The sequence below is a fragment of the Saccopteryx bilineata genome, chromosome 3 (genome assembly GCF_036850765.1).
Source record: "Saccopteryx bilineata isolate mSacBil1 chromosome 3, mSacBil1_pri_phased_curated, whole genome shotgun sequence".
Lineage (NCBI taxonomy): Eukaryota > Metazoa > Chordata > Mammalia > Chiroptera > Emballonuridae > Saccopteryx > Saccopteryx bilineata.
This window is the reverse complement of record NC_089492.1, coordinates 22,879,057-22,905,751: the sequence shown is the minus strand read 5'-3', so window position 1 is coordinate 22,905,751 and position 26,695 is coordinate 22,879,057. Positions and strand designations below refer to the sequence as shown.

General features: G+C 39.4%; 1 protein-coding gene across 3 annotated transcripts in view; it reads right to left on the bottom strand.

Moving 5' to 3' along the window:
- CSMD3 (CUB and Sushi multiple domains 3) overlaps positions 1-26,695 on the bottom strand; it is a 1,246,722-nt gene that overhangs the window by 678,468 nt on the left and 541,559 nt on the right. For all 3 annotated transcript variants that reach the window (XM_066265798.1, XM_066265799.1, XM_066265800.1), the window contains one exon: positions 22,747-22,871. In XM_066265798.1, the coding sequence (XP_066121895.1) occupies positions 22,747-22,871 (125 nt within the window). The remainder of the gene's footprint in view (positions 1-22,746; positions 22,872-26,695) is intronic.

The following is a 26,695-nucleotide window of genomic DNA, read 5'->3' as shown; positions in this document are numbered from 1 at the left end:
ATGAATGCTTCCCTTCCCCTTCTCCTCTAATTCCCTTCCTCTCTCTAACTCACTGAGAAAAACAAAACAAGAAATTAAGCCCTTGTTAGATAGATAGCTTGGTTGATTGGAGCATGATCCCAGAGCACAGAGGCACAGAGGTTTGATTCCCTGGTCTGGGCTCATATGAGAGCAGCTTGATATTCCTGTCTCTCTCTCTCTCTCTCTCTCTCTGCTGTCTTTCAAAAAAAAAAATCCCATAAAAATGATTTTACCAAGGTCATTGGTGACCTCTTGGTTGTTGAATTCAATGAGTTCTTATTTTCTCGACCACTCTGCAGCATTTAACAATGTTGATCACACCTCGTTTATAAAATCTCTCCCTGTGTTGTTTAATCACCACTGTCTCGTATTATCCATCTGTTTCCAGCTGCTCCATTCTGAGTCTCTCTCACAGGCTCAATCCCTCTTCCTATCTATTACGTACTGCTGTCCGATCGATCAGTTTTCTGCCCTTCTCACCCTATGTCTACTTTTATTTTATCACAGACGTAATCTAAAATCATATTTTTTTAACCTACATTATTATAATGGCCTCCAAACAAGAAACTTTGACTTCAGTATTGCCACTCTCCCTTTCACGGTCCATTTTCTATAATATACTGTACCTGATATGTTGTATCTTTGCTCTCATGGTGGTTCCCTCTATCCGATGAACTTCATATCCACCACCATTCTCCTTAGCCTTGTATGCTACATTTTCAGGGTTCAGTGGAGGTTCCTCCTCTTGACGGGAGCCTTCTCCGTCAAGCCCAAGGACAGTCACCTTTCATATAGCTCTAGTACGGAGTTTATGAAAAGGCATTATAATTGCTTTAACTTTGGAATCTCCCTTTGCCCCCACCATTGAGCAAAGAGAGAAACGCAGGATGGGGGGAGGGTAGACAGACTCCCACATGTGCCCAACTGGGATCTACCATGCATGCCCACCAGGGGGCGATGCTCTGCCCATCTGGGGCTTTGCTTCGTTTTGGCCGGAGCCATTCTAGCACCTGAAGTGGAAGCCATGGAGCCATCGTCAGCACCCTCACCAACTTTGTTCCAATGGAGCCTTGGCTGTGGGAGGTGAAGAGAGAGACAGAGAGGAAGGAGAGGGGGAGGGGTGGAGAAGCAGATGGGCACTTCTCCTGTGTGACCCGGCTGGAAATCGAACCTGGGACTTCCATACACCCAGCTGATGCTCTACCACTGAGCCTACCAGCCACGGTCTTAGTTTCTTTTTATCCCTAGTACCCAGCAGAGTATCTGACTGGTACATAATCATCACTCAATAAATACTTGTTGAATGAATTATACTACTATAATATCTTGTTTTAAAAAAAGTGAAAAAGCTAAAACATCCTCTTCTTTATGTATCCAAGCTAAAACCCAATATTCACCCTTGCTTTGGCATATGAGACCCTTCGTGATAAGATCCATCTGTCTAGTCAAGCCTATCTCCTAATTTTCCCCACCCCACAATAAGTTCATGTTCTTCCACAATTCATTCACCATTGTCTTGCTCTCTTTCTAATATGTTCTCTTCCATAGCCCTGCAGCTTAATGAATAGTTTTCACTGTCTTCAATATATTTGTACCTCTCAATTTCTGCATCTGTCTGTCTCTTCTTAAATTCATACTCATTCTTTTTTTAGGAAGATTTTTTGCTTCATCCTGTTTGAATCAATAGTAGTGTGTTTATTTATCTGCTGTATTGTTTATTGTGATGTAGGATAATTATACATTTCTGTTGTTTCCCACTATAGTAGATAGACCATAGGTCTTCTTGAATGAAAGACAATTTCTTTCTCATCTTTTTTTCTCCCTTTACCTAATAAATAATTAGCACACAGATATCAATATTTTTAATAAATGATTTCCAAAATTAAAATATATATATATATATATATATATATATATATATATATATATATATATATATATATATTTAATACTCAACTCAGAGATAAAGTGACCGAGAAATATTTTCATGGTCAATGGAATTTAATTCCCAAATGTTAATATTATAATTTCTGTCTTCTGTCCTTCATTTTTTTTTAAATGTCCTTATGACTTAAATATTGTCTGTGCAATGATGCCTTTGTTGCTTTAGGAATGCTCTGTGGTTGTTTTATTTTGAATGTACTGTGTTCTCATTGAGACTGTAAATTCCTCATGGGTATGATTTACTCAGCTCTATTCTGTGTTTCTAATATTGAGTCTAGCATAGTGGGAAACAAAACATTCATTCATTCAAGTATTTGTGAAAGTGTCTGGCATGTGCTGAGCACTGCTAGTTGTTGGGAATATTAATGCTTTTCACCTATACCCACAAAAATTCTGGAATGATGAATCAAGCAATAGAACACAGTTCATATATTAATATAAGAAAAGGTCTGTCAAATGTGATCAAATCTGTTCATATCCAGGGTAAAAGTCTTTATTTTTAAAATTTCAAAGAAAGGAATTTAAATATTAAAAATTTCCCCTTGTCTGTTTCCAGTCATGTTTGTTTATATTTTCCTTGTGTCTTTTGTTTCTTATCTGGTGTCTATGTGTTACCCAGATTTGTAGTATCATTTAACATTGTATCTTTCGCACAATTCTATATTTTGAGTGCATATACAAAGTGTCAGACATTCTAGGGATCACACTGTGATCACTTTATCTACAAACTTCCCTGTCCAGAGGAAGTTCTACTGCTATTTTAAAACCGAAGTGAGTTTTAGCAATGGAGAAGCTATGAAGGAGGTGGAATCCTCACTCCACTATCTTTACTTCTCCCATCCTTTTTTTTATTTTTATTTTTTTATTTTTATTTTTTTAATAAATTTTTATTAATGGTAATGGGATGACATTAATAAATCAGGGTACATATATTCAAAGAAAACATGTCTAGGTTATTTTGTCATTAAATTATGTTGCGTACCCCTCGCCCAAAGTCAGATTGTCCTCAGCCACCCTCTATCTAGTTCTCTGTGCCCCTCCCCCTCCCCCTAACTCTCTCCCTCCCTCCCTCCCATGTCCTCCCTCCCCCCACCCCTGGTAACCACCACACTCTTGTCCATGTCTCTTAGTCTCATTTTTTATGTTCCACCAATGTATGGAATCATGTAGTTCTTGTTTTTTTCTGATTTACTTATTTCACTCCTTATAATGTTATCAAGATCCCACCATTTTGCTGTAAATGATCTGATGTCATCATTTCTTATGGCTGAGTAGTATTCCATAGTGTATATGTGCCACATCTTCTTTATCCAGTCTTCTATTGAAGGGCTTTTTGGTTGTTTCCATGTCTTGGCCACTGTGAACAGTGCTGCAATGAACATGGGGCTACATGTGTCTTCACGTATCAATGTTTCTGAGGTTTTGGGGTATATACCCAGTAGAGGGATTGCTGGGTCATAAGGTAGTTCTATTTGCAGTTTTTTGAGGAACCACCATACTTTCCTCCATAATGGTTGTACTACTTTACAGTCCCACCAACAGTGTATGAGGGTTCCTTTTTCTCCACAGCCTCTCCAACATTTGCTATTACCCGTCTTGTTGATAATAGCTAATCTAACAGGGGTGAGGTGGTATCTCATCCTTTAAGTGAACAGAATTAGTGGAATGGCTATTAAGTCCTGATAGATCTTCCAGATGCTTTTTGCTAAAGTAGCACAGCCATCAGCACACATAGAAAACAAAGCATTCAACATTCTAGGTGAATTATGAGGAATCTCACCAATTTACTACAAATACAAAAGAGTCATTTTCAAGAGTTATTTGAAATTCCCTTTCAAATGGGTAGGTTCTCCTGAAAACTTTAAATCCCCTGTATTGACTTTATTAGTTTTTCTTTTGTTCATCCTTCCATAAAGATAACATATTTCCATTTTTGTCCCACTTAGTTTAGTTCAGCTAACACATCCATTGTTTACTTAGTTATTATTTTCATTTCCTCAGTTATTTGTAATTTGGTCATGACATACTCCACTTTATACCCACTACATTCCAAATCATCAGGCTTTTAAAATTATATATGCCAAAATTTAGAGGTTTCCTGTTTATTTTTTGCCTCCCAACTCCCCTTGAATTGTTTTTAATGATAAAAATTAAAATATTAAGGGGGGAACAAGATGGCGATACAGTAGGCTGACATACCAACTTCCACCACCCAGAACCAAAGTGGATTAAAATTTAATTTTAAAAATCATCATCTGGAAAAACCAACTTTGGACTAAATTAAGAGGACTCTTTAACCAAGGATTACTGAAGAAGCCACACTGAGATTGCTAGGAAAAGCAGAAATGCAGAGAGGGCTTCCCAGCCTTCAGGAGTGATCAGCAGCCTGGAGGGGCTTGCGTGGTGGGAAGTGAGTTTAGCAGAGAGGGGAGGGTCCTAGGCCCCAGGAATGAAACCCCAGCCTGTAGCCCCAAAGCCTAGAAGAGGTGTACGAACAGTATTTAGCTGTGAGACAAAAAGGATACTATTTGTGAGAAAGACACAGATTTTGCAGACCCAGGATTCTTCTTCAAGGGACCACGTAGAATGCTTCTTTCACAACCATTTACCTGGGACTCTGGGGGATGGGGAGAGATCAAAGTACTGAAGTAGCAGGAAAAGAGTGTAATCTAGAATGAACAGGGAGAAATACTTTGAGGGACAGCTATCCCAACTCCTGGGCTGAGTCATTCCCCAAATCTGAAGTGAATATTTCCCCTGGAACCAGCAATACCAGTAAAGGGAAGCAGAACACCAGCCAAACAGAACTTCTCCTGCTGCACCCAGAGCACAGTTGCTTAGAAAGAGGGAGCCTTCTAAGATAAAGTATTGAGTGCTAGGGTCTGAGCTGCATTGCCCCCACCCACACTGCTGAAGGCTAGCTGGAGGGAGGGGGGCGACAGGACGGAAACCAGGTTTCCGTCAGCAGGGGCAGAAGCTAGTGGACCATGAATGAGGCCCAGCGGGAGCTCAGTCCCGCTTGTCCAAGGGCAGAGGCTGATGGCGGCCCAACCCACAGCTGTGGGCCGGGGGAGCAACAGTGGTCTGCCTGCAGTTCCACTCACAGGGGTGGGGTAAAAGCTGGGGAACCAGAAGATATCCATGGCTGAAAGTGGCTGCACAGGTGCCCACAGGGCTGGGGATTGCGGCCCAGAGTTAGAGTGAAGCCCACCCATGGAGACAGGGCTTGCAGCCCAGCACAAGAGCACGGCCCCATCTGTGCTGCCGTGGCTTGCAGCACCGGAGTAGTACATGGGCACAACCACACCCACGGGGGTGGGGTACAGGTCCAGGCCTGCCAGGGCTTGTAGCTCAGGCTTGTGAACACAGCCCGGCCCACAGAGGAGAGATGGAAGTGGCAGCAACTACCACAGCAGGCCGGCACTGGCAACACCCATACCTGAACACCTATGGCAGCGGTAGAAGTGGTGGGCCTGCAGACAGACCACATCTAAGGAACACAGAGGCTACAACCATTGAACTTCTGTGGCCACATCCTTCTTATACACAGGCAAAATGGGAAGGCAGAGAAATGCAACCCAAATGAATCAAGAGAAATCCCCAGAAAAGGACTTGAATGAGTTGGATATAACCAAATTACTGGATGAAGAGTTTAAAATAATGATTTTTAGGATTCTCAAAGATCTAAGAACAACAATAGATGGACATAATGAGTACCTAAATAAAGAGATAGCAAGTATAAAAAAGGACATTGAAATACTAAAAAAGAATCAGTCAGAAATGACAAATACAATTTCAGAAATGAAGGCCACAATTGAAGGAATTAAAAGCAGGATAGATGAAGCTGAGGATCAAATCAGAGTTAGAGGACAAGATAAATGAAGGCACAGAAGCAGAGCAACAACAACAAAAAAAGAGACTCAAAAAGTCTGAGGAAACTCTAGGAGAGTTCTGTGACAACATGAAGAGAACTAACATCTGCATCATAGGGGTTCCTGAAGAAGAGAAAGAGCAAAGGATAGAGACTTTGTGCCAAGAAATTATAGCTGAAAACTTCCCTAAATTGATGCAAGAAAAAGTCACACAGGTTCAAGAAGCACAGAGAATTCTATTAAAGCAAAACACAAAGAAATCTACACCAAGACACATCATAATTAAAATACCAAAACTAAGAGATAAAGAAAGAACACTAAAAGCTGTAAGAGAAAAGCAGTCTATTACCTACAGAGGAGCCCCCATAGAGATGACCTCTGACTTCTCAACAGAAACACTTGAGGCCTAAAGGGAATAGCAAGAAATATTCAAAGTAATGCAGAACAAGAGCCTACACAAAGACGTCTTTATTCAGCAAGGCTATTGTTTAAAATTGGAGAAATAAAAAGCTTCCCAAACAAACAAAAAAACTCAAGGAATTCATTACAACCAAACCAATACTGCAAGAAATGTTAATGGGCCTGTTGTAAATAGATCAAAGGGGGAAGAGAATATAATAAAAGAGGAATGTAGCTTTAAAGAATAAAATGGCAATAAACAACTACATGTCAATAATAAGCATAAATGTAAATAGATTAAATGATCCAATCAAAAGACATAGGGTAGGCCCTGGCCAGTTGGCTCAGCAGTAGAGCGTCGGCCTGGCATGTGGGAGACCTGGGTTCGATTCCCTGCCAGGGCACATAGGAGAAGTGCCCATTTGCTTCTCCACCCCCCCTCCTTCCTCTCTGTCTCTCTCTTCCCCTCCCGCAGCCAAGGCTCCATTGGAGCAAAAGATGGCCCAGGCGCTGGGGATGGCTCCTTGGCTTCTGCCCCAGGTGCTAGAGTGGCTCTGGTCACCACAGAGCGACGCCCCGGAGGGGCAGAGTATCGCCCCCTGGTGGGCAGAGCGTGGCCCCTAGTGGGCGTGCCGGGTGGATCCCGGTCGGGTGCATGCGGGAGTCTGTATGACTGTCTCTCCCCGTTTCCAGCTTCAGAAAAATACAAAAAAAAAGACATAGGGTAGCTGCATAGATAAGAAAACAAGACCCATACATATGCTGTCTACAAGAGACCCACTCAAAACAAAAGATACACACAGACTGAAAGTAAAAGGTTAGAAAAAAATATTTCATGCAAATGGAAATGAAAAAAAAGCTGAGGTAGCAATACTTATATCTGACAAAATAGACTTTAAAACAAAGGCTATAGTAAGAGATAAAGAAGGTCACTACATAATGATTAAGGGAGTAATCAAACAGAAAGATATGACCATTATAAATATCTATGCACCTAATATAGAGCACCTAAATATATAAAGCAGACTGTGATAGATATAAAGGGCGAGATCAACAGCAATACTATAACAGTAGGGGATTTTAATAGCCCACTAACATCACTAGATAGATCTTCAAGAAAAGAAATTAACAAAGAAACAGCAGACTTAAGGACATACTAGATCAACTGGATTTAATAGATGTCTTTAGAACCTTTCACACTAAAGCAACAGAATATACATTCTTTTCAAGTGCTCATGGTACATTCTCTAGGATTGAACACATGTTAGGGCAAAAAGGGGTCTCAACAAATTTAAGAAGATTGAAATCATATCAAGCATCTTCTCTGATCACAATGACATGAAACTAGAAATGAACCACAACAGAAAAACTGTAAAATACTCAAACATTTGGAAACGAAATAGCATGTTATTAAATAATGAATGGGTTAAAAATGAGATCAAAGAAGAAATTTAAAAAAATTCCTAGAAATGAATGATAATGAGCATACAATAACTCAAAATTTAAGGGACACAGCAAAAGCAGTACTGAGAGAGAAGTTCATAGCATTACAGGCATACCTTAAGAAGCTAGAAACTAGAAGCTTAAGAAACTAGAAGAACAGCAATTAAAGCCCACAGATAGCAGAAGGAAGGAAATAATAAAGATCAGAGCAGAAATAAATGACGTAGAGGCTAAAAATCAATACAGAGGATCAATGGAAAGAAGAGCTGGTTCTATGAAATGTAAACAAGATCAAGGAATCTTTAATCAGACTCACCAAGAAAAAAAAAAGACAGGACTCAAGTAAATATAATTAGAAATGAGAGTGGAGAAATAACAATTGACACAACAGAAATACAAAAGATTGTAAGAAAATATTGTAAGGTCAGTGGATAATGGGAAAGGTCAGACCCACGAACTTTGGCACTGCCCACAACCAAGCATGCCAAAAGAGGCTTCTCAGGAACCCTTTGGAAAAAAGCGACCATCTGCCAGCCAGTAAGATTTCACTACGTCATATTAGCTCAACCACCCTACGGACCCTTTAAATATCTCCCACGCAGGTCACCATTTGCTACTTCCCTGGCCTCCATCTTTCCTCGGGGCCAGAGAACCTTGCTGGCTGGGATGCACGCTCTGTACTCAATAAAGCCTTTTACTATTCCACACTTTGTGGCTCTGGCCCCTTCTTTCCTTCTCAGTGGGGAAAAATACCTTACATTTTGGTGCTGAAAACCCGAGAGGAGTTAAAAGTCTGCAAAGACCGCTCCTCTCTCATTCCCTCCGAGAAAGAACCAGGATCTCCGACCTTCCACCCACTTCGGCATATGGTGTGGTAAGTCCCCTGCCTCCAGCCACCCTTGATTTCTTTCCTCCTACACTCCCTGTCCAAAACTGTAGCTACGTCAGGGAAGTCTTTCTGTTCCAAGTGCATGTGCTTGTGGAAACGTCCCAAGCATATCCACTTTACCTTACTCATCTGTGGCCAGAGCTTGAGTTTTAGGACACTGGTACTCAAATCTGACCACTCCAAGGACTGAGGGTGGAGGGGGGGAGAAACCTCCCTCCTTAAAGAAGAAGAAACTGTTCTTCTTCTCCACTGTGGCCAGGCCACAGAACCCACTGAATTAGCCTCCTGAAGGGACTTTCGGTTTCAACACCCTCACCAATTTATCGCCAAAAAAGCTGGGAACTGATTAGAGATCTCTTACATACACAGCTTCTCATTATTTTTGCACCCGTCTTTAATCTCTGTGCTGCCTGTTCCACCATGCGGGCCTTTTTTCTGGCCAGAGAAACCTCACCTAAAACCTCTACTCCTGATCTTTCCTTCTCTGCAGACTCCCAACACACTCTTCCTCCTGTCTGACCCCCAAGGGTGCCCCTCTCTCAGGAATTTTCTCTGGTCCCTCTGTGGACCTCTTTTGTGCTTGGGTCTCTTCCCTTTGAGAGCCCCCTCCCCTCCCTTTGCAAAATCCTGCTTCTTATTCACCACTACCATCTCTCTTTCACCTCTCCTACTGGTCAGGGGCCCTTCCCTTCTCCACTGTGTTCTTAAACTCCTCCTCCATCAGGCCTTTCTCAGCCTGGCATTGGCTCTTACACCAGTTTTCAGGATGTCCAACCCCAATTTTCTAGCAGGAAGTTCTGGCCCTGTCCTGCTTTTGGCTACAGTGTTTCCTGTGGGATCTGGATGCCAGGCTCCTCACGAGCCCTCCTCCTCTTATTCTCAACCCCCCCAAACCCCTATCCAGGACCTGTGAACATGGCATTTAAAGTTTTTAACAGTCCCAAGTAGTAGAAACAGGCCAAGGCTGCTCACCTTCTGCATGTAGCAGAAGGTAACGCTCCAAACCCCGGCTCTTTTGGGAACCTTGAGGCCAGTTGAAAAACAGAGGCAAGGCAAAGGAAGTGCCCAACCCAAATCCAAGCCACAAAGAGAAACCACACCAGCAGCTTGCTTTAAGTGTGGCAAGCAGGACCACTGGTCCTGGTAGGGCCCCTGCCAGCAGTTGCCCACTGCGCCCTGCCCTGACTGCAAGCAGCCCAGTCACTGGCGGCGCAATTGCCCCTTTGGGCAACAGGCTTTTCCTCGGTGCCTCTACGTGGAGGACAAGTGCCCAAATAGGAAGGCCAATCCAGCCAGGTGGGTACATCGCTCAAACTCCTAGGACACAGCCTGGATTCAGAGAACCCAGAGTATGCTGCAACTAGTGGGTAATTCCATCTCATTTCTTGTGGACACAGGGGCTACCTTCTCTTTTTGCCAACACACTCTGGACCTCTAGTTCCCTCACAGGTCTCGGTTATGGGAATGGATGGGACCCCTTCCTTTTCCCTTTTTACACCACTCCTCACATGCAGTTTTGCCTCAAGCTTGCCTCCTTACAGGACCACTGGCAGTTGGAACAACTGGACTCCATCCATCTCCAGCGCACCAAAAGGCTGGACCCTACAAATCTCCCTATTACTCCTCTTTTTTTTTTAATCCTTATAGGACCATATTTGCAAAGTTTCTCAACTCATGGCCACACAGATGTTCCTCCTGACACCTCTCAAAGCCACCACCTTCCGATCTCCCCCTCCCCACGACACCCCTAATCAGCAGGAAGTAGCCAGATGAATAAACGGCGCCCCTTTTCTATTTAACACAAAAGGTCAGAATGTAAGGTTGGTGGATAATGGGAAAGGTCAGGCCTTCGAACTTTGGCTAGGACCACCCACAACAAGCATGCCAAAGAGGCTTCTCAGGAACCTTTTAGAAAAAAGTGACCATCTGCCAGCCAGTGAGATTTCACTACTTCATATTAGCTCGACCACCCTACGGACCCTTTAAATATCTCCCACATGGGTCATCACTTGCGACTTCCCTGGCCGCCATCTTTCCTTGGGGCCAGGGAACCTCGCTGGGTGGGATGCACACTCTGTACTCAATAAAGCCTTTTACTATTCCACACTTCATGTCTCCGGCCCCTTTCTTCCTTCTCGGTGGGCGAAACATACCTTACAAATATTAAGAAGAACTGTACGCCAAAAAATTAGACAATCTAGGTGAAAATGAAAAAATTCCTTGAAGTATAATCTTTCAAAAATCAATATGGAAGAATCAGAAAACCTAAACCAAACAATTACAACAAATGAGATCGAAACAGTTATCAAAAACCACCAACAAACAAAAGCTCTGGGCCAGATGGTTTCACAGGTGAATTCTACCAAATATTCAAAGGAGAACTAACTCCTATCCTTCTCAAGCTATTTCAAAAAATTCAAGAGGAAGGAAGAATTCCAAACTCCGTTCTTGAGACAAGCATAATTCTGATTCCAAACCAGGCAAAGACAACACAAAGAAAGAAAATTATATACCAATATCCCTGATGAATATAGATGCTAAATCCTCAACAAAATATTAGCAAACCAGATCCAGCAATATATGAAAGAAATCAAGTGGGATTTATTCTGGGTAAGGCAAGGCTGGTACAATATTTGCAAATCAATCAATGTGATTCATCACATAAACAAAAGGAAGGAGAAAATCCATGTGATAATTTCAATAGATGCAGAAAAAGCAATTGATAAAATCCAGCACCAATTTATGATCAAAACTCTCAGCAAAGTGGGAATATAGGGAACATACCTCAACATGATAAAAGCCATCTATGAGAAACCCACAGCCAACATCATACTCAATGGGCAAAAATTAAAAGCAATCTCCTTAAGATCAGGAAAAAGACAGGGGTGCCCCCTTTCACCACTCTTATTCAACATAGTTCTGGAAATCCTAGCCACAGCAATCAGACAAGAAAGAGAAATAAAAGGCATCCAAATTGGAAAAGAAGAAGTAAAACTATCATTATTTGCTGGTAATATGATACTATACCTAGAAAACCCTAGATTCTCAGTCAAAAAGCTACTGGATCTGATAAATGAATTCTGGAAGGTGGCAGGATATAATATTCATACTCAGAAATCAGAAGCATTTTTATATACCAACAATGAACAGTCAGAAAGAGAAATTAAGGAAACAATCCCCTTCTCCATTGCAACCAAAAAAAATAAAGTACCTAGGAGTAAATTTAACCAAGGAGATTAAAGACTTGTACTGGGAAAATTATATTATAAAACGTTGATAAAATAAATCAAGGAAAATACAAACAAGTAGAAGCATACATCATGTTCATGGATAGGAAGAATAAACATCATTAAAATGTCTATATTACCCAAAGTAATTTATAAATTCAATGCAATACCAATGAAAATACCAATGACATACTTCAAAGATATAGAACTCATATTCCAAAAATTTATATGGAACCAAAAAAGAACATGAATAGCCTCAGCAATCTTTAAAAATGAATAAAGTGGGAGGTACCACACTTCCTGATATCAAGTTATACTACAAGGCCATTGTACTCATAACAGCTTGGTACTGGCATAAGAACAGGCATATAGATCAATAGAACAGAACAGAGAACCCAGAAATAAACCCACACCTATATGGACAATTGATATTTGACAAAGGAGGTAAGAGCATACAATGGAATAAAGACAGTCTCTTTAACAAATGGTGTTGGGAAAATTGGACAGCTACCTGCAAAAAAATGAAACTAGACCACCAACTTACACCATTCACAAAAATAAACTCAAAATGGATAAAAGATTTAAATGTAAGTTGTGAAAGCATAAGCTTCTTAGAAGAAAACATACACAGTAAGCTTACCAATATCTCTTGCAGCAATATATTTGCTGATTTATCTCCACAGGCATGTGAAATAAAAGACAAGATAAACAAATGGCAATATATCAAATTTAAAATCTTTTGCACCGCTAAAGATAATATGAACAGAATAAAAAGACAAACTACACAATGGGAGAACATATTTGACAAAACATCTGATAAGGGGTTAATAACCAAAATTTATAAAGAACTTGTAAAACTCAACACCAGAAACATAAACAATCCAATCAAAAAATGGACAATAGAAATGAATAGACACCTCTCCAAAGAGGACATACAGATGTTAAATGAAATAAGCGAGGCAGAGAAAGAAAAATATCATATGACCTCACTCATTTGAGGAATCCAATGAACAATGGGAACTGAGGAATGTAATTGAGACAGAGGAGAGATCAAAGGGACCAGAGGAAAAGAGGACAGAGGGAAAGGGGATGATAGAATGGGATAAACCTGAAGGGAAGGGGGGAGGGTGCTATCAGGAGGGGGGCAAGTGGAATGTTGAGGGGAATATGGGGGTGGGGGGATGCATTTGGGGCGACACTAGAATCTATGTAAACACAATAAATTAAAATCAATAAAAAATAAAATAAAATAAAAAGCTGTTATACATTTACAAATGAAATACTACTTGGCTATAAAACAAACAAAAAGAAACAAGAAGGAAATCTTGCCTTTTGTGATAGCAAGAATGGACTTGAAGATGATTACGTTAAGTGAAACAAGCCAGTCAGAGAAAGACAAGTACCATATGATTTCACTTAGATGTGGAATCTAATGAACAAAATAGAAACAGACTCATAGATACAGAGAACAGACTGACACCTGTCAGAGGGGATGGAGACTGGGGGCTGCGTGGACAAGGTGAAGGGATTGAGCAAAGCAGAAAGAAACTTACAGACAGGAACAACAGCAGGGGGATTGCAGGAAGGAAAGGGAGTGGGGAAGGTAAGAGGAGGGTCGAGGGGAGAGAGGGGATGTATTATATAGAATTGTATATCTGAAACCTGTATAATTTAATTAACCAGTGACACCCCAATAAATTCAATTAAAAATTTTTAAAAGGAAAAAATAAATAAATAAACATTAAAATATTCATTTACCATTTAAACCTCTGAAACTATAACCCTTAGCACATAGCAGAATTAAGAATCATATTTTAATCAACTTTATTTTTATAAAGATACATTGTCTAAAACCAACATCTTATAGTGGTGCATTTAATAGTAAGAAATGTATGAATACAACTAATCATTTATCTTAATGTGAAATTGCAGTTTTAACTGTGAATGAGGTATAAAAGATCCACAGACTCTAATTTGCTCTCAAGCAGTTTGGTGATTGATACCCACTGTTTTGGCATTAAATAAAAACAACATTAGTATATTTTATTTATTTATTTATTTTTAATTTTATTTATTCATTTTTATTATTAGAGAGAGAGGAGAGAGAGAGAGAGAGAGAGAGAGAGAGAGAGAACAGAGGAGGAGCAGGAAGCATCAACTCCCATATGTGCCCTGACCAGGCAAGCCCAGAGTTTCGAACTGGCGTCCTCAGGGTTCCAGGTTGATGCTTTATCCACTGCACCACCACAGGTCAGGCAATTAGTATATTTTTAAACTGTTACTCAAAACACAGTGCCATAGAGAACTACAATATTTTGTTTGCAACAGTTTATCACACACAATTACTGGGCCTACAAAGATAAGGAATAATATTGCTATAAATTGAATATCTCTCCCCACCAAAATATAATGAATATAAACACTGAACTAAAAATAAGGTCAACATGTTTCAAAATCCAGAAATTCAGCAATTTTACTAAGAATATTCAGAATTTAAACCTGAAGGAAATCTATGGTAATTACATTGTGCACAGGCTCTCATCAATTTACAGGAAAGTAATTTGAAGTCTAACAATGGTTAAGCAAGACGAGCAAGGTCATACTCCCAGGAAATGGGTGACCTGGATATAGTATGTTCTCACTGATATCTGCGGAGATTTCCCACCCCTATACCAAATAGAATCATTTACTTGCTACTTTTCTTCATAGTATTCTAATAATTTGTGAAGCAGCCAAGATGTGTGTAATGTATTTCCAAATATTTGTTGGCAGGGTATCATTGAAATGCAAATTTTCTAATTGTTTAGGTACTTCAGAATTTTAAATGATATAGATACATGCATTACTATTCTCTTCATTAAATAACATATAAGTGCCATCTTATTATTAAACTATGTCCAACATTAGAGCTCAGTAAAGTTCATTTTCTTATCAATATTATATAATAAATTTAAAGCTACGGAAGGCCATCTAGAAACATGAGGGTATGATAAAGATCCATATCTAGACCATCTGTCTGTCTTCTTTACCATATGTCACTCTACTAATTGCTAATATCATCCTTACTATGTGTGTCTCATCTGTAACATTATTTCATGAAACTAACAGGACTTCAGTAACAACTGCAGGAAAACACCTATGTGTTTCTTGCTGATATGTTTCAGCAGGTTTGCTCTTGGGCAAAATATTCTAATTACTTTGCATAATAAGAAACCTTCTACCGGGGCAACTTTCTCTGGTTATATCCAGTACTTAATATTTTTTAAACTGTTTGTTACAATTAATTATGTCTCCCCAAAATGTTTATTCAAAATGTTTAGTTAGCAACCCTCATGTGAACAATAACAACAAAAAATGGCATCACGATCACAGGATTCAACAGTGAGAAGAAGAAAATAATATGAGTGCGAAATTACGTGCGAAAATATTTAGAAACCATGACGACTACCAAATTCTTTAATAATTACTAGCTAATTAGGGCCATAGCTCTTAGGTTTCCTGAGCAATTAGCATATAAACTGTGCATGCATATTTTACTTTGTATATGAAGAAAGGAATTTAACCACATTATGATCCTTCTATTTACTCAAAGGCAATAGATAGATAAACTGTCCTCTTCTTGGCAACAGTTGAAACTGGTCTACTGAAAATTGAATTATTTTAGAAGTGTTGATTATACTGCACTCTGTAAGATGGTTTTGGATGAAGGAGCAAGTGTACTACTCCTGAAATGATTAGGAACCAGTGCCAAAAAGAACAGAATTCTATGCGAAATTGTGTGGTGAAGACAGGAATTATGAAGTAATGTTAAAGTAAATGTGAAAGAAATTTTGGGGGGAGGTTAAAGTTGAGTAAGACATTAAAAAATGGGCAAAATATGGTTAACACATGTATTTTCATACAGGAAAAGTCAGATATAAAGATACAAAAAGTAGATGCTGTTACGTTCAGTATTGAGATGTTCAAGTAGATTTTGATGTAAAGAAACAACTGGATAGAGATTAATCATAGATGATTTTGGGATTCAGGTGAGTTAGCAATTATCAGCTGCTGCAAGCAGCATAATCACTATCACCTTTATCCATCAAGTGTTTGTGTTTCAATATGTGCTTTTATATGAATTATCTCATTCTACCCTTATATAAATTATTAATATCCTATGAAGGAGATATGTGTTTGTTTATTCTCTTATTAATATAATAATCAATTTATATGAGATTCATTCATATTAATGAACATTAGTAGGTATGCCAAATTAAATATTATGACATATACAGTATGTGATTTTTTTATGATTTTTGTATTGATTTACAAGGCATAAACAGAAAAATAGGCAATATACAAGACACTGTTTTGTTTGACATGAGATGAAGCAGGGTATTAAATCAGCAATTTGGAAGATAAAGTAGTGGAAAACATCCAATTTCAACAATAAAAAGAAAAACAAAAGTTTAAATAAAAATAGTTTAAGGGTCTTTGGGGACAACATTAAGTATACCAATATTAGTATTGTATAGTTACCAGAAAGAAAAGAAAAAGAACAAGTGTTAGAAAACCCTACTTGAGGAAATAATGACAGAAACTTCCCTAATCTGATGAAGGAAGTAGACATACAAGTCAAGGAAAGGCAGAATCTCAACACGATGAACCCTGAAAGGCCTATACCCAGATACATCATAATTAAAATGCCAAATTTTAAAGGCAAAGAGAATCTTAAAAGCTGTAAGAGAAATGCAGTTAACTAGCGTTAAGGTAGTTTACATAAGACTGTCCGTGGATTTGCCAGCAGGAACTTTGCAGGTGATACTAAATTGGTACAAAATATTCAAGTTCCTATCACCAAGATAACCCAACAAGGCTATAATATAGAATCAAAGTAGAAATAAAGAGATTTCCAGACAAGAAAAAGCTGAAGGCATTCATCACCACTAAAACAGAATTACCAGAAATATTAAAGGAACTTCTTTAAGAAGAAAGATAAAAAATTTAAAATATAAATATGAAAATATCCCAAAGAATAACATTCTCACTGACAAAAGCAAGCATGTAATAAAAGCAGTGAATCAACCAACATTAAAACTATTACAAAGGTTAAAATGTAAAAGTTGGAAGACCATGTGTAACTACAACAGTAAATTAAGAATACACACAAACATCCCTGACTGGTGTAGGTGCATGAATAGAGCCTCGACCTGGGATGCTGACGTCCCAGGTTTGAAACCCCAAGGATGCTCATTTGAGCACAGAACTTCTGGCTTAAGCACAGGCTCACCAGTTTTAGTGTACGGTCACTGACTTGAGCATGGGATTATCGACATGATCACATGATCGCTGGTTTGAAGAAGGAGTCACTGGCTCGCCTGGAGCCCCCCAATCTTCATCAAGACACGTATGAGAAGCTATCATGAACAATTAAAGTTTATGCTTCTTATTTCTCTCCCTCTCTTTCCTTTCTTCTCTCACTAAAAAAAATAGACAAATTAAAAAAAATACAAAAATACACACAAACCTTCACACAATCAAGAATGAAAAATATGACAAAATCGTATACATAGAGAAAGGGAATAAAAATGGTAGTGATTTCAGTTTTTGAACTTAAAGTGACTATCAACTTAAAATAGACTGCTATTAACATAGGCTGGTGTATATGAAGCACATGGTAACAACCATAAAGCAAACATCTACAAGCGGGATACAGTAATAAAGAGAAAAGAATCAAAACACAATAGAAAGTCATCAACATACAAGAAAAGAGATCACAGAATTAAGAAAGGAACATAGGCCCTGGCCAGTTGGCTCAGTGGTAGAGTGTCGGTCTGGTGTGCAAGAGTCCTGGGTTCAATTCCTGGCCAGGGCACACAGGAGAAGTGCCTATCTGCTTCTCCACACCTCCTTCTCTCCTTCCTCTCTGTCTCTCTCTTCCCCTCCCACAGCCAAGGCTCCATTGGAGCAAAGTTGGCCTGGGCACTGAGGATGGCTCTATGGCCTCTGCCTCAGGCACTGGAATGGCTCTGGTTGCAACAGAGCAAAGCCCCAGATGGGCAGAGCATCGCCCCCTGGTGGGCATGCCAGGTGGATCCCGGTCGGGCGCATGCAGGAGTCTGTCTGACTGCCTCCCCGTTTCCAACTTCAGAAAAACACAAAAAATAAAAAAAAAAATAAAGAAAGAAAGAAAGAAAGAAAGAAAGAAAGAAAGGAACATAGAAGAACTATAAAAACAATCAGAAAACAATAAAATGGCCATAACTACATACCTATTAATAATTGCTTTAACTGTAAATGGATTAAGTCTTCCAATCAAAAGATGAATGAATGGATAAAGAAGAGGTGGTACATATATACAGTGGAATATCACCTGGCCATGAAAATAATGAACTCTTATCATTTATGAAAACATGGATGGACCTAAATGGTATTATGCTAAGTGAAATAAGTCAAAAAGACAAGTACCATATGATTTTACTATGTGAAATGTAAACAAATTAATAATAAACAACCAAAACAAAAACAAACTCATAAATACAGAGAACAAACTTACGGTTGCATATAGGAGTAGGAGAGTGTACTAAGTAAAAAACATGGAGGGAGTAAGAAGTACAAATTGGCAGTCACAATGTGGTCATGAAGATGCAAAATATGGCTTAGGAAATAGAGGTAGTCATATTGTAATAACTCCATATAGGATAGGATCAGGTAGTGCAAAGTTTATCAGGTAATCACTTTTTTTTTTTTTTTTCCTGAAGTGAAAAGCAGGAGGGAAGTCAGATTCCCATTGCGCCAGACAGGGATCCACCCAGCATGACCACCAGGGGGCGATGCTCTGCCCATCTGGGGCATTGCTCCGTTGAGGACCCAGCCATTCCAGCACCTGAAGCGGAGGACATGGAGTCATCCTCAGTGCCCAGGCCAACTTTGCTCCAATGGAGCCTTGGCTGAGGGAGCGGAAGAGAAAGACAGAGAGGAAGGAGAGGGGGAGCGGTGGAGAAGCAGATGGGCACTTCTCCTGTGTGCCTTGGCCGGGAATCGAACAGGGACTTCCACACACCAGGCCGACGCTGTACTGCTGAGCCAAGCAGCCAGGGCCTCAGGTGATCACTTTTAAGTTACATAAATGTCTAACCACTATACAGTACATCTGAAACTAACATAACACTGAGTGTCAAAAAACAGGACTCCTTGATTTTGGGCCCAGTTTTCAGTAGTTTTTATTTATTTTATTTTTTCCATCTTTTCTAATCCTCCCTTCATCATCCCTCACATAACTCCCACAAGTGGTTCATGTTCTTGTACCTTAATAGAGAAAAAAATTGCTTATTTGGACGCTTCCAAATAAATATCGATCAGAAATTAGTCAAAACTTTCAGTCAAATTAAGCAGTATTAACTCTATTAAATGTATTTTAGGTAACAAATTATCAGTTAAACAAATCATGTTTCTCTGAACACCATCAATGTCTAAAATAAACATTCTATATAGTATTCAAATGTATAAATCTTATTTGCATAAACTCCAGGTTTTGGCTATCCATTGCACTTTCAACAAAGAAATAATGTTTCCATAACCATAAACTAGCAAATATTTCATACACACACACACACACACACACATCCCATTTAAGGATTAAAAGTTATTGTCTGAATTTGTATAAAAGCCATTAATATTAATTTCTGCATTGCTCTTTTTATTTTAATTCATAATCTGATGTTCGTATGAACTTTCGGTCCCTTTAAAATTCCCATTTCTTCATTGTTCAACCATGCAGTACACAGACAGCAGCTATATTAATAACCTCTCAGAGGTGCAGTGCACTGATACTGCTATTTATGCTGCTGTCTTGGGAAAAGCATATTTATTCTGTCCAAGCACCCATGAGACATGAAAACTATTCTTTGTTCAGACTCACAGAAGAGAGTCATTTCAAAACTTCAATTACTATTTCAGCATGTTCCCATCCATTACTGTTTCCAGCACCACAGTCAGTAATTCCTAATAGCAAAGCATACTTTAGAACCATACACACATGTGCCTTGCATGCAATGAGAAAACAGAGATATTCATGTATAAGTGATGAATATCTGAAGAAAAGTGTATATAAAATATTAATATGTAAATCTTGAACAAGCAAATTTTATACCTGCTAGCTAATGACGGATGATGGTTGAATGAATGAAAATGTTTGTATTTCATCTATCTTGGAACTGAAGATAACTATACATTAATATTCAACAAATATTTCTTAAGATTTAAGTCAGGATGGAGCTGTTTTGTGCTATAGGCTTTATGAGAAATAAAAATAATTTAATGTTATTTCTGCCTTTGAACAATTTAAAATTATAATATTAATCATTTCTTTTCTTGAAATGAGAGGAATGAGTGAAAAGGATTGTTTATAGTCTCAATCTTTTTTACATAGATCTTAAATTCCATGATCTGGCTATAATTTCTCTTCTATTACGAGATTTTGCTTCTGCATTAACATTAAGCTCTTTTTTCTGAAATCTATCTTCTATTTTTTCATACTTTTTGCTATCTACAATGCTCACATCTATTGAAGTAGGACATCTGAATTGTGCCATTTTGAAAACATGATTTTCAATATATTTGTCCCTTATAACTATAATTTGTCTTGAGTGGAGGAGGCCATAAAAATCAACCTTACACAGTTTACTGTTATATTCATTGTAAGGATATTGACAAGAGTAACTCCCAAAACACTTATTACAGTGTTCACTTTACTGAAAACAATGCAAACTATTTTAGACTGTACAGCCAGGAAAAAAAATTGCTTTTGTTGCATCACTATTATACTTGTATTTCATGTACAATGGTTTTCATGTAAACTTATTGGGTTTCTATATTTGTTTGGCAGCTCTTGTATATGTCTAATATGTAGAAGTTTCTTAAAAGTTGTTTACAAACCTGTTAATAAGCTTATGGAACATTATTCTTATTATTTCCATTATCCTTATTTCAATATTTATTTATTTATTTATTTATTTTATTTTTTGTGTTTTTCCGAAGTTGGAAACGGGGAGGCAGACAGACTCCCACATGCGCCTGACCAGGATCCACCCGGCATGCCTACCAGGGGGTGATGCTCTGCCCATCTTGGGGCGTCGCTCTGCCGCAATCAGAGCCATTCTAGTACCTGAGGCAGAGGCCACAGAGCCATCCTCAGTGCCCGGGCAAACTTTGCTCCAGTGGAGCCTTGGCTGCGGGAGGGGAAGAGAGAGACAGAGAGGAAAGAGAGGGGGAGAGGTGGAGAAGCAGATGGGCACTTCTCCTGTGTGCCCTGGCTGGGAATCAAACCCGGCACTCCTGCACGCCAGGCTAACGCTCTACCACTGAGCCAACCAGCCAGAGCCAATATTTATTTATTTTAATAGTATTGCAGTATATCTCATTTTGCTAGCCTTTCAATACTAGAAAGTTAATGAATAAATATCTTCCTGAAAGTTTTGCTTGGATCTGAGAAAAATCTAGATTCTTTTTATTCTACGTAGACATTGCCTAGGGGGTGGAGTATACTTGTTTCTTCTGTCTTATCATTTTTATTTCCTCGTCAATTCTTTGAAATATGTGTTCTATCTCCATTCTTTCTTTTCTTTTCTTTTTTTGTTGTTGTTTAGAAATTAAATTTAATGGGGTGACACTGTTCAATAAGAGTAAAGGATTCAGGTGGGCATCTCTATAGCATTTGAACTGTTGCTCCATTCTATAGAGAATCTTATTAAGGACTTTGCCATTTTCTAGGCATTTCAGCTTGGGAAAGTAACTGGATCTTTCTAGTCCTTATATTCCTCATTTCTAACCTGGAGATGAAATTGCCTCCATCAGTTTATTTTGAAGATTAAATGAGATGGAGTATATGTAGTGGTTAACAATGCATGGCACATAGTTAAGTGCCTAAAATATGAGGCTGATGATGACAATGTTGTAGTAACAGTGCGTAATCTCCCATGCAACTTGGATTTTCAGTTCTCTCCTACTTTTAACAGCAAGACATTTTTCTAGTCTCAAAAACATAAACATTAATCTGTGAATCTATCTTGTCACCTTCTCATTCTCTATCTAGCTGGTCGTCAAACAGTTTGTCTTTTCCCTTTACTGTAGCTCCAATTGTGTCTCTTCTCTGTCCCTCTGATATCACTCTCTCTCTATCTGAGAGTAATCGACATGGTGTGGTGAATCAGTGCAAATGTTTTCTGAGGCAGAAGAAGAGCTAACAGAATGTTGAGCACTGAGACACTGAAATACGCAGAGATGTCGCAGTTACAAACACCAACAACCAATAAGCAATCAAGAATGCCGGGTGGGTAGGATGAGGTATTCATTCTCAAATACAGGTTAATACAGTTTAGGAAAAAAGGGGGTTCATTTAATTTAGGTGAAATATTTAATTTGTAGAAGGGTAGTAGTTGTAATTCTTCTCTGCAATTACTGGTAATAAAAAAAAACTAGAACATTCATTACTTGTCTTAGATCAAATTAAATAACCATGAAAACTGTGCTCCATTCCCATGGCCATCAACATCACCACTACTGGACAAAATCAATTAAAATGGCAAATCGTACAAGTGGAGGCAGAATTATGGTTTAAAACATTCCTATCATCCATATCAGTGCCTCTACAGAACAATGTACAAATTCTAAAAAAAATAAATAAAAAATAGGTCAACACAGTTACCAGCGCCTTATATTACATATTTTCATATTTTTCACTCCAATCTGTTACTATGTGATTATTAGGTTGGGAACTCACTGGGAACTGAGCATAGTGGTATACATTAAATGATTTTCAACAAATAGTGTTAAATACATGAGCTAAATTTTTCCTTAAGGACTGAATTATAATTCAAAGATTTAATTAAAATTTATATTTAATCGAACACAGTTAAAATTATTAAAATGTGTCAAGAGAACATTTTTTATTTTAAAGACTTTTCTTTACCTTTACACACAGGCCTATGATCACTCCAAGCAGCAAAGACTTCAGCTATCCGTTGACAGGTGATGCTCTTAGCGCCCTGTAGGACATAATCTTCATCACAAGAAAACTGCACAGTGGATCCCAGGCTAAAATTGAACAAAGAATTAAAAAGCAGGATTAGAAGAAGCCTAAAACACTATAATTGGGCTCCACTTATACAGGCAGTACCTAATATGTCAAAAATGTTCCATAGTGACAAAACGTAACTTTCTATTGTGAAAACAAAATGTGACCAAATGACTTGAGCAAATGTATAGTAACAGTCATAAACAGAGTAATCTGTTGTAAATCAATAACATGCAGATAGTGGTGGAAATCGTATAAAACTGTTGTCAAGTTTAATTGTCTTGTTATTAGTTGTAGAAGCCAAGATGAAATAACCAACTAAGTGTCCCAATTGAAGTAGGTGGTAAATGCGAAGCCAAACGCGGACTTCCTAACTTGAATCCCAGAGTGTTTATTTCTTCTACATTGTAGTTCTTCTCCAGCAGGTTTCCATATGTGCATTGATTTGGACCTATGTCTGCACAGCCAGGTCTACATGCATAAGTTTATATATATTTAGAACTACAAAACAGTGCATATTGTTCATATAAAATTCACCCACTCTCTATTATTTACCCTATTGCAATTTGGACTTTGCTTCATTGTCTGCTGAAAGTGAAGTTACTAAAGTGATCATTTAAAAAAATTCTAGTTTCTATGTGTAACAAATTTTTTTTTCTGAAATAAAATACTGACCATGCACTTTCTTTCATAAAATCTTTAAATAGCAACTCACCAGCAAAATATATATAAAGTCAAATGCCCTAACATGACATAGAAAGCCTTCCAGCATTTCATTCCCAGCACCTGCCTCATCTCGAACCCGGCACTGCCCATGAAGAGCACTTGCAGCAGCCAGCGCTCCCTGCACCTGCCAGGCTGCCTTCTGTCTACACGGCTCTCCCCAGCACTCCGAGCATCCTGTCACCCCGCCTGTGCCTGAGCTGCTCCTGTTCAGGCCCGGACCTGGTCACATAGAGGATTACGTGATCACATTTGTGTTGGAAGAAAATATCTCAAGAACAGGTGCAGGACAATTTAGAAGACTGACAGGAAAAGGGAGGCTAGTATGTGTTGCAGAGACAGTGACTACTAGGAGACCACATGGCGTGCACGGGGACCTAGGGGAGACCACCTCACAGATTCTTATACAGGTTTCATGAGATGGCCCCAACCCCCAGAGCTTACAGGTATGTAGAAGCAGGAGCAGGAATGAGGAACTAAGGATGCAGAGAAGAGAATGAGGAGAAGAAAATAAAGAAGTCATGAAGGGGATCTTCTTTAGAGCAGATTAAAGGACAAGCAAAGTATTAGCTCAAATGCCCCCACCTATGGATGAATCAGAATTGCTAATTCCATCCCTATTGTGGTGCATTCAGCACAGCACTGCATTTAGTACTTGTGTCAGTAAAGTCACTGTGGCCTTTGTCTCAGGGCACTGAACTCTGTCCCTGTTCTCTGTTCCTCTTCAGGGCCTCTAGAAGTAAGAAAATTACTCACTGTGGAAAGCAGTATGGAATTACCTAAAAAAACTTAATACTGGAACTGCCTTTTGACCCAGTGTAGTCATTCTTGATTAATATTTCTTTCTTATTTTCACACCCACCCCTGCAGAGCAAAGCCTGTTAGCAACAATTTCAAAATCAAGAACCTAACATTTCTCACCCCTTCAGTGTCACCACCGTGGTCTGAGACACCGTAACTTCTCATCTATGTTACTGTCAATAGTTCTTTTGCTACATGTCAGGTTCCAATTTCTCTTTCTAACTCCTGGTAATCTATCCTTAAATAGAGTCCCAGGCAACCATGTTTTAGAAAATAGCTAAAATTATGCCATTCCTTTGCATCAAACCTTCTAATGATTCCTAATTCACTCAGAGTAAAGGAAGTGCCCTTTTAATGGTCTATGCTATCTGCCTAAACTAATTTCCAAAATGCATTGTGTTTTCTATTTTGTTTTTTTTTCAGAACTCATTTCTTACCATTTTCCTCTTCAATCTCTGCTCTTTTGCAACATTGATTTCCTTGCCCTGCCTTGAAAACATTAAGGATGAACTTGCCTCAGGGATTTGACATTGCTCTTTTGTCAATCTGAAAAATGCTCATCAAGAATTCTGTATCAGGCCCTGGCTGGTTAGCTCAGTGATAGAGTGTCAGCTTGGTGTGTGGGTGTACTGGGTTCGATTCCTGGTCAGGACACACAGCAGATGGTTGCTCCTCCACTCCTACCCCTCTTGCTCTCTCTCGCTTTTCTCTCTCTCTCTCTCTCTTTCTCTCTCTCTCTCTCTCTCTCTCCCCCTCCTACAGCCATGGTTTGGTTGAAGCAAGTTGACCCTGGGGACTGAGGATGGCTCTGTGGCCTCACCTCAGGCACTAAAATTGTACGTTTGCAGAGTAATGGCCCTAGTCAGGCAGAGCATCCCCTGGTAGGGGTTTGCCAGGTGGATCCTGGTAGGGGCCCATGCAGGAGTCTTTCTGCCTCCCTGCTTCTCTCTTAAGGAAAAAAAAAGTCTGTATCAGTCTCTTCCTCATTTCTCGTTTTTCTTCCCATCCCACCTTATTCAGAAGGTCCTTGTAAGGCCAGTAGCCATGGCCACAATCACAGCCACCTGGCCCATGCAGGTTCGCATTAGATTCAGACAGACGGTAATGAAACAATGGAGCCAAGAACTGGTGGCCATTACCTTTAATCCTAACTTACACCCAGCGTGCAAGAAATACATACAGTGGGAAAACACTTCCCGTTCCATTCAGGGCTCCCAAAGCCACTGACTTACCTGAGTTTCCTAGAATCAAAGGTTTCTAACGTCACCAGTCTTATTCACCTCTGTTCTCCATCTCCTCTCTGCACAAACTGGCTTCTCCTTCAACATTCCGCCATCTTGGCTGCCTCTCCTGCCTCCTCCATGTGGCCTTATTCTACTCTCCCCTCTAATGCTAATCTCAGGAATCAAGAGAGAGCAAGCTCCTGGTCTGCCCCACATTAGAGTGTAGGAATCAAAACCTTTAATCCAATATACAAACAAGGAAGTCTCTGATACAAAGCCACTTATCTGAGGCATAATGGGATTCCTTATGAGAGTGCACCACCTCACATCAAAAAGAGTGGGAAAGGCTTAGTCTTAAAACTAAACCTTAGGCTATAAGGATCCTGCCTGCTTACAGCCTGCCTCCCACCCCCACATGCAATGCAAACTATAAGTGAGAAAACATATATATCATTATTTACAAACTTATTTGACCAACATTCCACCCCTTTTGCTCGCTTCACAATCCAAAGCACAGGTATTTCTGCACAAGAAAATTAGACACATTATACAAATTACGACAACATGACAAATCATACAATTTCAACAATTACAGAGAGACATTTCACCAGTCTCTGAGCACTTTGCTAGAAGCACAACATGTCCTTGGCCTTCTCTCTAGCCATGGGAAAAGCTTCCTGGGGCAGGGGGAGGGCTTCTAGCAAAGCCACCCCCCACCCCCATCAGGATATTTCACATTGTCCAAAATCCTTAAGTCCATCCAACAAAGGAGCCCACTCCAGTCATAGTCCAGGAAATCAGTCCACGCACATGAGGCCTCAGCCACCCCCCTCATCCCTGCCATCCTGGTAGGTCTTACACTGTCCCAAAGGAGCATATAGCAATGACAGTCAGCATTTCCATCTTTGCTCCAGAAAGCATGATGGCTTCCACCCTTATGTCCCAAAATTGCAGACCTACCAGGGCCGTAGTAGGTGCTCTGTTGGGCGGATAAAATGTATTATGCTCACTTTGTTAAAGATGGTGCTGCCCACACAGAAGCCGTCACCCAGGTGATATTAATGTGTGTTGGGGGCAGGCTGTGGGCAGGCACAATC